Source organism: Papilio polytes, unplaced genomic scaffold (assembly GCF_000836215.1).
Source record: "Papilio polytes unplaced genomic scaffold, Ppol_1.0 DF823912.1, whole genome shotgun sequence".
Taxonomy (NCBI): Eukaryota; Metazoa; Arthropoda; class Insecta; order Lepidoptera; family Papilionidae; genus Papilio; species Papilio polytes.
The window spans coordinates 162,444-178,957 of record NW_013525292.1 but is presented as its reverse complement, the minus strand read 5'-3'; the positions used below and the strand labels follow the sequence as shown (position 1 = coordinate 178,957).

The window sequence follows — 16,514 nt, the reverse complement described above, 5'->3', positions numbered from 1 at the left end:
GCCGCCGCCGCCCTCCGCCGATAGACATTTCATATTGCTTTACAATTTTATAATCATATCAAAATCGTGACAAATGTTACATTTAACAATATTTTTAAAAAGAATAAATAATACAACACAATAATATAGCTATTTACTATTTTCTAAGACTAGTAAAACTCACTTTTAATTCATAATTTATTAATCATATTGAGATTTGTTATAATTATAAATAAAATATACTCAAAGAAGAAGATCTTGTAATAATGTTGGTAATCACAAACCAACAGCAATCAGTGCATTGGTTAAGGGTACCTACACTACTGATCACTCGGTCGGCCTTACCCCTTAGTATTTAATTATTTAGAGACTGAGAAGGTTTATGTGTGCCTATCTGGCAGTCTCGATGTGGAATACACTGTTCTGCAGGGACTTAGGGGCACCCAATAAAAGAATTCTGAGATAACCTCTGGTCCTCTGGTGTTGCGAATATCCACAAGCGTCGAATCAATTAATATGACGATCCGCGGCTCGTATATCTATTCTCCTGCAACAGATCCAAATTAAGGGACTCCCTTAGTGATTGCTGTAGAACTCTCAATGTACATTAAATCTTTAATTGCACTTCGAAAATTGTTTTAGCTTTCTTTTTGACAATAATACATAAAATAACTTTGTTGGCAGTAAAGATAATATCCACCGAAAGTTGGCAATACTACTGAAAGTCACGACCTTGACATTTAGCTACATAACTTAAACTTAACAAAGAAAAACAACTTAAATACTTATAGGAAAATTTTAAGCCAAAGTGACTTTTAACCCGTGAAAATATTATTTTTTTTGTATGAAAAACTGTTATGCCATTATTATAGAAAACAAGCATGATTATTTACATTTTCAATATTTGTTTTTACGTTATTTTGTACAATTTGTCGTCATTTCATTTGAAACGCTGACGTAATTCAAGGTAAGGCGGATGACAAGCCCACAAGGTCCCAGACCTTAACAATGTCAGGGAACAAATTAATAGATTACTCGAGATTAATAATTATTAGAATTAATTGACAGAAAAGACAAAGCGGAAGGAAGAAAAAAAGTTCTCAAAACCTACAATCAAAGATTGTTAAAGTAACAATGAAATGATTTTTGCGAATTTTTCTGCTCCGCACAACTACGTTGGGGAATACTCTGTTCTCGGCGCGTTTCATAGCCTAAATTCCTTCAAGAAACGAGCATATCACATTCTCAAAGGAAACGTATTTATAGAATTGCATATGCAGATGTTCCTGGGCGTCGATGATCACCTCGGTGTCACCGATCAACTTTATACGAGTTTATACAAAACAGATTGTAGAGATAAAGGAAAAATCGGATTAACATAACGTCCTTGTTGCGTAGATGCTCTGTGAATAGGAAGCCACTTCTAGCAAGCATGCTCTATGTCACGCGTAGAGTCGGTTTATACCTACTATTTGTAGGAAATTAAACAGATCGTTGTGCATCAAATAGACCAATCTTTATCCGTTTATCTCGCACGAGGAAAAAGGTCAAATGACAAGTAAAGTTGTAACCTAGATAGATGTAATGTCAAGAGGAAGGCAATGATTACTATGTATTTTATTTATCCTCCGGCGTCTTTGAAATTCCATAGGAGGTTATCAATTCCACATGTATGTCACATGAAGTTTTCTTATTAGATAAAATAACCACTTAATTGTCCGACTTTTAAAGATTGCAAAACAACTATTTAGTTTAATTCAGAACTTAATAAAATGATTGCAAAATGATTTTTTAGTTTCAATGCTTTAATTTTTTTTAGCATATTGTGTACAAATATCTTAAAAGAACAAATACGAGCAATGAAAATGACGACAACCGTAAAAACTTTTCAGCAGACCATAATTATCTGATATTAAAATTAAATAAAATAATAAGCTTATCGCAATTAAAAATGATAATTCAAAAATGCAATAACTTAAATCTCGAGTGGAAAGATCCGACATAAATGATAATGCAACTTCCTCGCTTTTTTAATTTTAAATAATAACTTAACTTCAGCCCTTGTCAATCACTTAACTCGTCAAGTGAGTTGGAGCAAACAAAATTAATTACCTCGCCCCAATGTTAAGGTCGTCCACTGCCGAGCAATCAAAATCCTGTTTATCTGAACATATGACGACAATACGAGTAACTAATTAGTTGAACTGCTGAACAAAAAAACAGTTTTTACTACTGATGTGGATTTTAGTAATGAAAATAACTGGAATTATCTATCTATATTACCTTTTTACAATAGCTCTTCTACTACAATAGTTTTATTTATTCATTTCAACTGAAAACTGTTTCGTCACAACTCACATAACATTATCAAATAGAATATTTTATTTAACACATGAAATTATAAATTAAATGATAATTTATTATTGTAACAAACATTTACTGCAACCAGTTGTTCTACGTACAAAAATAGATGGCGCCACCTGTATTTTAAAACACGATGTGGTATTGCATGCGCCTTATCTTATGTCATTTCATGTACATACGCAAATCAGAAGATCAGAAGGTCAGAAGATAACAAATATTGTTAAAATCACTGTCTTCTTAAGTTAGTTCCTACGACGCGATTCTGAGTATATTAGCTTGCTGTCTTGTGACTAATTTTACTCAGAACTTTCACAGTAGTGTAGTTAAATTAGGTCGCTTGCGGGATAGTGACGGCCTAATTTAGCAGGTAGCCGCTTGCTGTTCTGTGACGGTTACCCGATATCTGAACATTTTTTGCATCTGCGTGTGGTTCCCAACCCGACATTGGTGTAATAACCAATAAACGACTTTTTGCCGCCTTGTTGCTGTGTTTTCTTTGGCTGTTTCGGCTCAAGATACCCCTGCTCTTATATTATATTGTTTATCTTAGTTAAAAGTTTTCAATATTATGTGCGTACAGATAGCTAAAACTACAAAAATACAGTTTGTACATTTAACAGGTTTTAATGAATCATAGATGAATTAGTTCAGGTTGTACGACCTGGCCTGCCTTTGCGAGGTCTTTGGTCAATAAATATCATAACAAATCAATTAAACAAGATAATGAGAAAATCTTTTATGTGTACAATAACCGTGAAGTGCAAGAAGTCAACTCTATTTAAAATAATTACATTTATTGAATTTATATTATTGAATATAGTTGGATAATAAGTACAATTATGTGGCAAGCTGGGGTCAATATTGTTAAAACATCCCTTGCCACTGAGTTACCCTGAGACTTCACTTTACTATTACGTTTTTCAAGTATCTTGCGTCTCTCCCTTCGCATCTAGTGCGATTAAAAGTGTTAACACTTTAACGGCTGTTCCTGACTTATCAGTAGGATAATAAATAATGGAATAGCAATGCATTTGCGCATGACGAATATTATAATCATTATAGTACATTCTTTATATAAAACACGATAAAACTAATTTAATTTTATAGTCACGAACCTTTTGACGATTTGTAAAACATGATCGGATTGCCGCAGCCATTTAAAAAAACTTATTATAACAAAACACAAAAACAAAAATTGTAGATTCTTTAGAAGCGTAAGGGCCTGTCCCACCTCTGGTTGATAGAGACTGAAAGAGAGGCTCCATTCTAGCTGTGCTCTAGGTTTGCTGGGATATGGTTCACGGTGATATTTTAATGGGGTTCATGGGCGTTGCTAGGTGGCGTGCGGTCAGCTGACCACCTCTAGAGAATAGAAAAATGTAAAATAGATATTAACACTACCTCGAATAGATTGAATCATCGCCTGGCACTGCCATGATAGCATTTGATTTCTCTCCAACTATTGGATTTCTGTACCCTTGACTACAAGTGTAGAAAAACTCTGTGTAAATCGTGATCTCGTACGTATACTGTTTGCTGAGTCTTCACAGTGGCCACTTCTGAGGAGATTTATTGAACGTTTGCCAAAAGAATATCAATAGCGATGCGCGGGAAACGATACCCACTGCTAAATTATTACCGCTAAATGTTACAGATAAAAACTGACAAACGCTACTATTTCACATAATTTATCCAACGTTTTAAATACAAGTAATATAATCAACCTCTTTGGTTGAACAGCTTTATAATTTATGGATAACTAGCTTTCGCCGCGACTCCGTCCGCGTAAAGTTAAAAAAAAAAAAACAAGTACCCTATGTGTTCTTCTAGAATATCCTCTATATACCAAATTTCATAGAAATCCGTTCATCCGTTTAGGCTACAAACTCTAACAAACATCCATCCATCTAAACATTCGCATTTATAATATTAGTATGATTAGTATGATTTTCTTCTGTTTACCGTTGTCGGCACTGTTATGTGGAAGTAAACATCAGACATAATGATTATTTTATCAAGGTTAATATACTGGCATTATTATGGTATTTTCGTCAACGAGTTTTAAGAAAAAAGCCTTGTATTTAATTACTTGGTGACCATCAATAAGCAAGTACAAAATACAGATAACTCACTAACATTATAAATTCGTTTAGATTGATAAATGTGTATATTAGACTGAAGCCTAATTCGCAAAATAGATCTCGATTACATTTGGCATAGATGTAAAGAATAATCTGGAAGAACACAGATTACTTACTTCTGTTTTGTTTTATAATGTAAAGATGACCTACCTTTAGAAGTGTCCCGAGTGAGGTCGTTCGTAGCAACTCTTTAGGAAGGATAATAACTAGGAGCAATACGCAATACGAAACTAATACTTGATTTTGTCTAGATGTCACCAAAGTCTGCACATCTTTTGGTGACATTTATATAAAAAGATACGAGCTAAGGTAAAATGCAGTAAAATACGAGCAACGGCGTCGATACTTGAAATTCTATACGTTAGTACCGTTTGGTGGATTGATGTAATATTACGTGACTTAGAGATCTTTCTTCGAACGGAGGGGTGTCTCTAGCTTGTTTGTAGTTTGAATTCAGATGTTTTATAATATTTTCAATTAGATAATTAAGTTGTAATAATGTTGACTATATAGGACTGTAAATTTACTGGACCAAGCCCAGGTCCACACGCAGCACGATGGTGATATAGGACTTTCTTACAGCACGGAGCATGTCTATCAGCGGGTGACACACAGGGCGCTAACATGAAGCCGGCACAGAAATGCAACAGCTTGTCCAAAGCTAAAAGAAGTAAGATTTTTTATAAACATCAGTACATGAAACTAGTAATCAAATTTTCCATAGAGAACGTACATATATATATCTCGCAACTGCTTTTAAATTGGAAAAAAGTGTTAAGAACTTTAAATTTAAATTGAGTATAGTAGCAAGTAAGAAACTAATAAGTAATACAAAAGTGTCTTTAATGGCATTGTCAAATAAATAATTAAATAGAGTGTGTGTTGCAGAGAAGCTAGTGACTCGGTCGACGCTAGGGATCGCCCTGACGTCGCTGGCTGTCACCGCGCTCCTTGTTGATCCTGTCGTACTTATCGCCAAATTGGTAAGTCTGCAACTATATTATTATTACTTTTGACTACTTGTTAATTTGTTACCATAGATGACAGTTGACAGTGTTTCGCATATAAGTCTTCGGTCGAATCAAAACAACTACATTATTTTCAAAAGAATGAAAATGTAACGGTTGTGGAAGATAGTGGATGTAAAATCAATTTCTTATCTTTCACATTTATGAAGTAAGCAATGATTACTTAAACCGATGAAAATACTTTACTATTTTCCTTGCAGCAACTGAAAGTGGCGCCCGGTTCAGAGATGTACAAAATGCTGACGTCAGAGATAGCTGGTGCGTACGTGTCGGCCTACCTGTTCAACATCAGCAATGCAGAGGAGTTCCTCAGCGGCGCCGACAGCCGCCTCAAGGTGCACGAGGTCGGGCCCTTCACCTACCAGTTAGTATAAACATCAATTACTTAGGAACAACAACAATTAGATAATTAAACTCGCACTCGAGGGACCACTTAACAACCTAACTGCAGCAGTTAATCTATTGCATAATTAATAAATTATATGAGATCAGAAATCAAAGTAAAAGGCAACTTGCTATTACGCGATAATTTTGTTTGTTATACATACATACATATGGTAGACGTCATCGTAGTAACATGAATTATTTGAATGATGTTGTTTACGAACAATGAACTACAAGCTTTCGCCCGCGACTGCGTCCGCGTGGAATTGTATTAAATAAAAGTAGCCTAAGTATTCTTCCACACTATCCTCTACTATGCCTAATTTCATCGAAATCCGTTCAATCGTTTTGGCTACAAACTCTAATTCATATCTATCCATTCGTCCATCGAAACTCTCGCATTTATAATATTTAATAACATTGTTTGTAGAGAGAAGCGCTACAACACGCACTTTGAGGTGGACAGCGAGGCGCGTGTGCTCCGCTACCGACCTTTCGTCAACACCACCTTCCTGCCGGAGATGTCGGTAGCGGACCCTGCAGACGTCAATGTGACCGTCGGGAACACCGCGCTGCTGGTACGTAACATACAACAGTGATACAATATGCAAAAATAACATTATTGTTCCAACGTCTGCTACTTAGAGGTCGTTGTTCGACTAAACTTTGTTTGGGGCTAGATCAAGTGGTATAGTATCTAAAACCGGTTAGTCTTTATTGTTTTGTATATTAATATTTATCGTATCGTAATCGTTAACACAAGTAAGCGAATTAAGAAATATTAATGTTGCTCATCAGGCAATAGCAACAGCGATATCTTCTCACCCATTCTGGAGTCAGCTCGGGCTGAATCTGCTGACGCGGCGGTTCGGGTCCCGCGCTGTGGTGACGCTGTCGGCGCAGGACCTGCTGTGGGGCTACCACGAGCCGCTGCTCGCCTTCGGACACACTCTCATGCCAGGATGGATTAACTTCGAAAGATTAGGTCTGCTGGACAGGGTACGATATAAGTATTTAACTAGTAAATTATAATAACAACTATAGTAACAATAGTTAATTATATTTATTGTGACAATGTAATTATTGTTCTTATTATTACAGCTATACGACAACACACGCGAGTACCAGCTGGAACTGAGCCTAGAGGATCAGACCAAGTTCCAGGTGCGCCGTGTCAATGGTCGTGCCGGACTCACCGCCTGGAGCTACAACGACGCCAACAAACGGTAATACGATATTTGAGTAAATCTGGAGCGGATATCCAAAAATGCGTTCAAGTTTTTTTTAGAGGAAGGAGAGAAGTTCATTCTTCGACCTTTTTAATAAAAGGTGGACTTGAAAGTCCCAATAATTTAACATACCTGGAAATAAAATTGCTTTTTGCAGTTCCCGCTGCAACACGTTCGAAGACACGTACGAGGGGTTCTCGTACCCGGCGGGGCTGACTCCGGAGCGGCCCATCCGGTTGTACCGCAATGTGTTCTGCCGCATGCTGGAAGTCGATTTCTCTGGCACCAGCACCCTGGACTATGGGCCCGAGGTCTACGTGTACAAGCTCAGCAACCGCACCTTCACCAGAAACCCAGACACCGAGTGCCTCTGTAGCGGCCTCGGCTGCAAAGACGGACTATCTGATCTGTCACCGTGCTTCTACAGTAATGGCCTACTTTATAGGTTTTAATACTAATTTCGCTTCTTAATGTTTAGACTTTTTATTATATGAATACTTAATTTTATAACTTTTCAAAAGATTTGCCGGTGATGATGTCCAATGCTCACTTTTACGGTGCGCCGGCTGCGGTGTATGACCGCATCGATGGCATCGCGCCCGACGAGCGCAAACATGGCGGCGTCTTCGCCATTGACCAGGTCAGTTGACAACAAATAGCTATTAAGAAATAGTAAATTATGTTTATTGCATCAAAGTGTCATATTGACTCAGGTGGTAATAAAGATTTTTTTTTGTAAATTCATGGAGTAAAATCTTTACCTTTATTTTGTATAACGCATTGATTTGCAGAAACTGGGCTCCGCGCTGCAGACGTCGATGACGTTCCAGCTAAACGTGCCCGTGGGAGACGTTGCCTATAACAAGGAGGCACGCGCCTTCGCCAACATCACCGTGCCCATCGCTTATTTTGTAGTGGTAAGACTTTATCCAGGTTTATAAACACTTTGAAAATTTTAGGGTTATTGATGTTGCTCGCATAGATCGATAAACTCATAATAAATAAGTTCTTCCTGATAATCAAGGATAACAATACCATAGGACTAGGATCTTCTACATCTGATAAACGGCCGTTAGAAATTAACTACTGAACTTGTCCAGACGCAACCCGAGGTGCCAGAAAACGTGAAGACGATATTCTGGCTGGTGTACGTCGTGGGCCCGTACGCGGTGGGCGCGCTGGCGGCGGCGCTGGGCGCGGTGGGACTGGCCCTGCTGGCGGCGGCCGCGCGGCTGCTGTGCGCGACGCCGCCGCCGCTCAGCAAGCAGGCCATAGCGCATGCGCTGCACTGCGAGCTACCACTCATCAAACACGCACACAAACAGACAAGCCTCAGTGACCATGTATAACAGTGACAGACTAGTTGGGGTCCGTGAAATAGTGATAATTAACGCTTTAATAAAGTTTATTATAGACGAGTACTTAGCCGTGTATTGCGCGCGCATTCATGTTTAATAGTTCTCAATTCGTCTGTACAATTTTTCATGCAAAATAGTGAGTTCCAAAGAATGTTTTGAAAAGTCGGTCGGAAATAAATTTCTTCTGATTCCGAGATTCCGTCCTAATATAAGTGCGGAGTGTAACGTTAAGTAGTAATAATTGTTTTTATTATTAGTAGTATGATACAGGGTGATATGCTTATTATAAGACTTGTCATGTGAATTAAACTGAGATTAACATTAATTTATCTTTATTGTGTGACTTGCCTTTCATTATACAAAATAGTAAGCCCTCATACGCACGGGTGTTTTAAAATCAATCAAAAAATTTCATACGTTCAGTGCTCAGTGTGATAAAGCGTAGCGTTTTAAAAACGCTGCCGTAACATACATGGAAATGCCTTTGTCATATTTGAACGCTTTTTCAACGCTCGTTACGCCAGTGCTAATGAGGGCTTAGAGCTATACAATCTTACTACAGAGAAAACTATGTTATCTCCACCGTTACTGTGGAACAAGTCTTATTTGTCGATTAACCAATGAAGTTGGAACGGGTCATAATTAAATAAATAAAATAAAACGAATTTTTAAAACATATATTAAAACAAATATTACATGTATTATTTATGCACATGGGGACATAAAGTCCACAAAATACACAGTAGAGGGCAACACACCCAATTCACAATAACACATAGATTATATTTAAACTGAAATTGTGCAAATGAAGACGTCATTAAAATAAGTTACTATTTAGATTTCCCTAATCAACATTTAAAATATTCTGATTCAGTCATAATAAAAGGTATTTTTGTCACTGAAATAATAAATTCTGTTCTCTTATTAATTTATCTTTTCGACGAATTTTTTTTTATTTAACAATTCTATGGTCATTTTATTATAGTCCATTAACCTATTACTGACCGTACATAAATGTAGTTCATAAGCTACCAAATTGGTAGGATTTTATTCACATAAAGACATATATTACTTAAATCCAATATCCTAAAGATACACTAATAACTATCACATAACTAAACATTACCGAGTGCAATTATTTTTCTGACAACATGGCAATTGTAAGTTTAATATCGAAATTACAAAAGATGTGGTGTGGTTTATTTATTAAATTATTTTTCATACTGAAAAGTCTTTTTTATTTCCAATAAATGAAGGTCCAAATTTTCTTTTCCATTTTCCTATTAATAATCATCGTCTAAATGGGCATTATAAAAAAGTTCATATAAAAAAGCAGGCGCTTAGCTCCAGCACACATAACAAACTCCAAAGATTCCACATTTTACTTAATTAAATATTGTTTTGATGTGAATGTTATTTTTAATATACTTCCTTTCTTCTTATTATAAGAGCAATGTTGGCATCGACAGCTACCAGCCCGCTATCTAAACATTCTGTCTACACTTTCCATTTGCACCAGTCTTGTATTAAGCCATAAGAGTGGTCCTGTACCGGCGAGGAGGGGGACAAAAGGGATAAGAGGGGGCGTGTCGCTGGGGTGAGGGCGGTGCTAGCAGGAGGAGGCGGGCGGGGGCGGCGGCGGCGGCGCCAGGAAGGCGGGCGGCGGGGGCGCCCAGGGCGGCCCGAATGGTCCGCGCCACGCCATGCCCATCATGCCTGTAATAACACATATACAATGTCAAAAATGTAAAATTGTTGAGTTGTATGTAGTGGAGCGAGCGCTACCTGGCGGCGGCGGCATGTGCGGCCCGCCCGGCATGTTGGGCCCGCCCATCTGGTTGTCGCCCTGCACAATAAAAGCAACAATTTACACATACAACTCGTCGTTAACAAATACATGATTGGTGTGGTGTGGTGCGGTGCGGTGTGGTGCACGTGCCTGGTGCAGCGGGTGCGGGTGTCGCGGCGAGGGCGGCGGCGGCGGCGGGAAGGCGGGCAGCGGCGCGCTGCCGGGCGGCGGCGGCTGGTTGTTGGCCACGCCCGCTGCAACGCAATACATGACACATTATTAACGGTAACATTCTGTAAAACGCTAGCAATCTAAGTAGGCTGCTAATTAAAGGAATGATAGGAAGTGTCACCGAGCCACGGCGCGGGCTGGCCGGCCTGCACGTGCGGCGGAGGCGGCGGCGGGAAGGCGCCGGGGGGCGGGGGCAGGGAGGCCGGCAGGTTGGCTGCAAGACAACGTCATTGATATGTTTTTATTCTGTAATACAATGTATAACGTAAGTAATGCTGTTCATGTAGAGGTCAGTGTCAGTGTCTCACCGGGCATGATGGCGCGCGGCGCCTGCGAGTTCTGGAAGAGGCCGAGGCCGGCGCGGCGCGGGCCGCCCAGCCCGCCGCCCAGCGCGCCGCCCCCGGCCCCCGGCGGCGCCTCGCCCAGCTCCGCCATCAGCGACATGTACTCCTCGTCGATCTTAGCCTGAACAACACGATCCAATCAACTCCATTGTGTTACACTGTGCAATATGTATGTGCGGTGTGCAGACGCACCTTGTTGGCGTGGTGCAGCAGCTGGCCCTGGCCGGGGCGCTTGGCGCGGCAGTCGCGCGCGATGTGCCCCGCGCCGCCGCACGACGAGCACACGATGCTGTTGGTCACGTTGGGCTTGTCCGGACACTGCACAACACAATAAGCACATAACACCCGTGTACGCAGTGGAGTGCGGTAGTGGCAGAAGGCGGTGTTACCATCCAGGTCTTGTGGTCGGTGGCGGTGCAGTTGGCGCAGCGCGGGCCGTCGTTCTCCCGCAGCGTGCCGTTCAGCTGCGCCAGCTCGCGCAGCTGCATGCGCCGCAGGTCGTTCTGCCCCTCCGGCACCTCCACACCCTGGCGGATCACCTCCTTGATCTGAAAATATACACTCTACACTGCTGTACATCACTAAAATAACAAGTATATTAGAAACACTCTTTTATACAAAACACTAAACAACCAGAAGATTGATTGTAGTTAGCCATTGTTTCCTACATTAAAGTAATCATAAATTAGAGTATATATCGCGCACCTTCTCTACGGCCTTCTTGACGCAGTCTGCGTTGGTGGCGGTGATGTAGGCGTGCAGCGGCTCGTCCTCGCCGGGCAGCGGCTGCCCGTCCTTGCGACCCACCTTACCCTCCTTCACCGAACCCTTGCCACGGATTATTATCTTGGCGCCCGTCTCCTTTTCCATAGCTGTAACATGTCACAGGAACATTTAATAACCATCACAAGATATCGACAAGTCAAAACACAAATATTAGTGTTACCTTTAAGAGTGTTCCCGCGCGGTCCTATGAGCAGGCCGACGAAGTTGATGTCGGGGTGCTCCTCTTGCGGGATCATCACCTTGTCGTGCACGCGGATGATGGGCGGCCTGACACAACACATTTATACGTCGTTACATTACTGATACCAGGGCACGCGTTTTAGGGGGCTGTTTACATCCCCAAATGGTAAAAAAGGGGGGAATAATAGAAATCTCGTCATGAACGCTAGTAACGTTAAAACTGTTACTACTTATTACACAATTTAAACTTGAGAGCGGCTTAATGTGTACATTGACGGAGGAAGAAAGCACAAGTATGGGAGTATTTGACTCTTGCGCGTAAAAGAGCCATTACAAGTTTATGGCACAGTGTGGCATTGTGAGGTGTCGTACTTGTAGTCCGGGGGCGGCTTGAACTCGGGGTTGATCTGGTGCATGCGCTGCACCAGGCGGTGGCGCTCCTCCTCCAGCTTGCGGCGCGTGCGGTACTCGCGCGTGTTCAGCCGCTTGCCGTCCGTCGAGTAGATCGGCTCCGGCGACGGCGACCTGCAACACCGCACCACTCTACACCACGCCGCTCTGAGCCGCACCCCGCGCCACTGCGACATCGACAGCATGCAACTCAACAAACAAACAGTTATATTTCCACATTAAAGTATTTGTTGGAACAAATTGAGTTGAATGTCATCGATATGTCTATACTAAAACTATAAACAAAATATAAATGCCCACTAGTGATTGCCAACGTTGTCGATATTTGTTTTTGTGAATCTTTCGCAATTTTAACTACTAATTTAAAGAAAGAGGGTTAAAGCCAATTTTGTAAAAAAAGGAATAGTTGAAACACTGAACTTGGACCAAATTTTGTTGTATAAAAAAAGTGTTAAATTTAGTAAACCACTCCACTGTAACATACCACACTCTCAAGACTCAAGCTTTCTTCTATTCATTAAAAATATATGAATAGATACAGTCTTTAAAATATAATGATCATTATAATGATAGTGCACGGTAAACCTAAGATAGACCTAAACATTTCCTAAAGCCCTGAGAAAAAAGTATTCATTATTAACCTGAAATTTTAATATTTATTAGCGCTGAAAATAATAGATTAAACTTCAGCTGAAAAAAGTTTTTAGTTATTACTGATTAGACCGATTTTATATTTTCAGTGACGGTCAGTGCATTACCTGCAAAAATGAAAACTGCACATTAGTAGGCAATTTAACTCAATTATTTGATTAATTTTATTATTGTATTCAATCAACGACGGCCGTCGATCCTGCAACCACGGATTAAATATTATTGCTATCAAGACATAGAAATTAAAAAAAAACTAAATTAACTTGCGTATGATTTCGTTTAGCTAAAATATAAAATGTAATTAAAATGATTATTGTCTATACTCAGTGGATGTTGTGGGTTGTTGGTGGTTGGTGGTGGTTGGTGGTTGGTGGTTGTTGGTGGTGGTGGTTGGTGTAAGTGGCGAACCTCTCTTCCACGTTGGCGGGGATGCCGAGGTCGCCGGAGCGCAGCTTGCGGGAGACCTCCTCGATCTGCAGCTGCACTGCAAGGCAACCGGTTAGCCGCGCGGACACAACCAATCATTAGATACGTCGCCGCACACTATACTACCTACCCTACACTACGCCTAATAACTTACATTATGAACACATTGGATATATTAAAAGAAGTATTAAAGCTGAAACAAGTTGAGTTGTCCATTATCAAATTAAGACCTAACATTCATATACTCCTGATGTAGACAGATTCTATTAATTTTCCTATTTGCTTTTCACCTTTAGAAAAGACATAATTATAATTTGAATAAGGCTTGTTAATTCCAATATTAATTGAACTTGGTTGAATTTGTTAAAACAACATTGTTACGAGTAACATTTCTAACACGGAAGCAATTTGCGAAGACAAAATCATTCGCTGCCTCGGATTGAGTCCATCTCGATATTATAATAAATGATTAAACCTGAAATCTTTGAATTATAATGATTAACTACTATTATTAATTATTTAATTAAAATATTAATTATCATAATCATTAAAATTTCATATACAACAAAAAACTGACAAACAGTAATTAATTTTCCTGAGAATGAACATAACCTGATTAAAAAGATATCATAACACACAATATAGTACAATTATAATAATAATAAAAACAACAAAAGGCTGTGATGTAGGGATAAAAATACAAAAATATAGAAATACTGTTTAAAAAAAATTCATTCCTTTTAAACAGGTTTTTTTACATTTTGTATTAAAATAGTTATATAAAATAGTCAAACATAAACATATAAACAGATATGGGAGTTCCCATATATATTTACATGTAGATGTAGGGAGTAGGATGTCAGTGTGTGTGAGGGTGGAGCGAGGCTGGAGCGAGGGTAGAGTTAGGTTGGTGTGAAGGCGGTGTGGCGAGGTACACTTACGTAGATACTGCTCCTCCTGTTCGCGTGTGAGCGTGGAGGGCAGCACGGTGGGCAGGCCGGGGATGAACGTCTTGTCGTGCTCGGAGCCCATCCAGCGCGTGCGCCGCCGCCGCGCGCGCCGCTCCGCCGCCGTCTCGCCGGGCGGTCCTGCAGACAAACATGCAAATGTATTGTCATCTAAACCTAAAAGAGGAAAAAAACTAATTGTTTGCATTAAACAGGCTTTGTTACATACAATTATACCAACGGGAATGGCATAGATATGTGGAATATTCTTTGCCACACGGTAAATTTAAGGCTGATCACTAGTACAAAAAAATACATTGTTAATTCATTAATAATATTGCATGGAACTTATAAATGGTTGATTTAAAAATTAAATTAAATTACAATAAGAAAGGAGCCACTTGTACTAAGAGCTGAAAAGTTTATAATTTCGTGTGATTTCAGTGCATGTGGTTGTTGTTAGTGTAGTGTGTGTGACTGACCCTGTCCGTCATCCTTGTCGTCGTCGGGGTGGTAGTCGTCGCGCTTCTCGCTGCGGTAGCGGGAGTCACGGGACTCGGAGCGCGCCTGCAGCTGCTCCAGCTTCTGCTGCACCGAGGTGGGCGGCGGGATGGCGGAGGCGGCGGAGAGCGCGGCCGCGGCGGCGGCGGCGGGCTGCACCGGCGCCGCCATGCGCCGCTGCGCCACAAACGTCTGTTCACGCAAGCGCCGCACAAACACGTCAGAACTTATATATTTGTAGGACCACCACTTAGGTACATAAGGTTGCTATACTATTGCCTATGGTTTATGAATACCTAAAGTGGTAACCCTAGTAAAAACATAAAAGTGACAAGCGATATAAGCTTATTCACATGAAAATTATTAAAACAAAATGTGATAATTTTTTTGACAACATAAAATGTACACTACATGGCTATTAGCAATGAAGTATTTATTAGTTTAAAATATAAAAGCAATATCTGACAATCAACAATATGATGGCGATGAATTTAATCAACAATTGAACCGTAATTTGAAATTACAACAATTTGAGTAATAATCCCCAACATTGTAATTACATATTAAACATTACAAAGTGCAGTAATCAATTGTTGATTGATTATTTGGTAAGACATCAACTGATTCTGAATAAGTACTAAAATTAAATACTTACTGTTTACATAGCTCTTGCTATATAAACTATCACAACTGTAGCTTCACACTGACAAAATTCATATTTAAATGGACATAAGTTGAAAGGGCACTTTTTAGAAAGTATGTACAATCTTTTTTTCACTAATATGTCCTTGAAATTATTAAAAGTGACATCCACTGCTTATTGTTTATATCCATCTTCCATGAGCAAGCAAGTTTTAAAGTCAACATAGTTTATTCTGTTATTTTGTCTACATTAAAATCTTTTTAATGAATTCCATCACCACCCTACAACTGTATTATTAAATACCTGTGCGACAGCAGCAGCTGCAAGTATGGCAGCCTGTGTGGCGGGATTGATGGACCCGTTTGTGGTCACCTGCCGAGAGGTCGCCTTTGTGGTTGTGCCCACCATTTGGTCTAACAGAGCTATGGTGCCATCCCTGGACAAAACACTACATTTTAAATCATACAAGTTTGTAATGACAAGACAAATTATAGCATTCACATTGTTTAAGAGCATTAAAGCTAACATTAATTGTATGTCAGTATACCTGTCTTTAGACTTCCTGCCGCGGCTGCGACTTCTGGACCGTGAGCGACTGCGTCGTTTTTCCTTATGCCTCTCCCTGCTGCGACTCCGCTCTCTCTCTTTGTCCCTAAAATATTTTATCCTTATAATAATGGCAAATTAGGTACCACAACTAATTCGCGGAAAGTGCCCAAAATTTTACCTTTTCGATCTATGTCGCTCCCTATCCCTGTCTCTGTCGCGGTCCCGGTTGCGGTCCCTGTCACGTTCGCGATCCTTGTCACGATCGCGGTCACGCTCCCGATCCCGGTCTCGATCCCTGGTCTTGTCACGTTCCTTATGGCGTTCCCGATCCCGAGACCGACTTCGGTCCCGGTGTCTTGAACTCATTTTATTACTAATGTTGAAAACTTATACACGAAAGATTTATTAAGAATGTAGAGGAAACGCTTTAAGCGCCGATATTTCACCTTTTAATTATTACCATAAATAGCGATACACACGTTTTAACTATTACATGAACATTTATTACTTTAATCAAGTTTCTAAAATCTTTAATATTGCAAAACGACACGCTCACGATATCAACAAAATGGA

The 16,514-nt window shown here is 40.0% G+C and overlaps 2 protein-coding genes across 7 annotated transcripts in view; one reads left to right on the top strand and one right to left on the bottom strand.

The window, feature by feature from the left end:
• LOC106102735 (scavenger receptor class B member 1-like) overlaps positions 1–8,808 on the top strand; it is a 9,503-nt gene extending 695 nt beyond the window's left edge. For 2 of the 3 annotated variants that reach the window (XM_013282292.1, XM_013282293.1), the window contains exons 2-11: positions 5,067–5,154; positions 5,373–5,467; positions 5,713–5,876; positions 6,327–6,474; positions 6,695–6,895; positions 6,998–7,122; positions 7,283–7,551; positions 7,647–7,765; positions 7,917–8,042; positions 8,226–8,808. In XM_013282292.1, coding sequence (XP_013137746.1) covers positions 5,109–5,154; positions 5,373–5,467; positions 5,713–5,876; positions 6,327–6,474; positions 6,695–6,895; positions 6,998–7,122; positions 7,283–7,551; positions 7,647–7,765; positions 7,917–8,042; positions 8,226–8,474 — 1,542 coding nt within the window. In that variant the 5' untranslated portion in view covers positions 5,067–5,108 and the 3' untranslated portion in view covers positions 8,475–8,808. Of the gene's footprint in view, positions 1–5,066; positions 5,155–5,358; positions 5,468–5,712; positions 5,877–6,326; positions 6,475–6,694; positions 6,896–6,997; positions 7,123–7,282; positions 7,552–7,646; positions 7,766–7,916; positions 8,043–8,225 lie in introns of those variants that run through there. The other variant, XM_013282294.1, reaches the window with a different exon arrangement.
• Positions 8,809–9,145: 337 nt separating this feature from the next.
• On the bottom strand, positions 9,146–16,514 carry LOC106102734 (splicing factor 1). Of its 4 annotated transcripts, none has more exons than XM_013282288.1 (16): positions 16,120–16,514; positions 15,940–16,044; positions 15,696–15,840; positions 14,731–14,941; positions 14,243–14,389; positions 13,284–13,359; positions 12,186–12,338; positions 11,794–11,900; positions 11,553–11,719; positions 11,237–11,395; positions 11,040–11,165; positions 10,812–10,968; positions 10,625–10,717; positions 10,423–10,526; positions 10,269–10,329; positions 9,146–10,199 (listed from the first exon to the last, which is right to left on the bottom strand). In XM_013282288.1, exons 1-16 carry the CDS (start codon positions 16,305–16,307, stop codon positions 10,093–10,095), a joined length of 2,106 nt encoding a protein of 701 aa, XP_013137742.1. In that variant the 5' UTR covers positions 16,308–16,514; the 3' UTR covers positions 9,146–10,092. The 4 variants fall into 4 exon arrangements, with proteins under 4 accessions (XP_013137742.1, XP_013137744.1, XP_013137743.1 ...); XM_013282290.1 differs by having other exon boundaries at positions 14,731–14,926; XM_013282289.1 differs by having other exon boundaries at positions 15,696–15,828.

What these genes read in the sequence shown, in the direction of transcription:
- LOC106102734 (XM_013282288.1), bottom strand. Translation starts at nt 16,307, where the DNA reads ATGAGTTCAAGACACCGGGACCGAAGTCGGTCTCGGGATCGGGAACGC. An exon ending in GCGCGGGAACACTCTTAAAG is followed by an intron (nt 11,720 to 11,793) that starts GTAACACTAATA and finishes GACATGTTACAG; the next exon opens with CTATGGAAAAGGAGACGGGC. An exon ending in ACCCGCACCCGCTGCACCAG is followed by an intron (nt 10,330 to 10,422) that starts GCACGTGCACCA and finishes TTTATTGTGCAG; the next exon opens with GGCGACAACCAGATGGGCGG.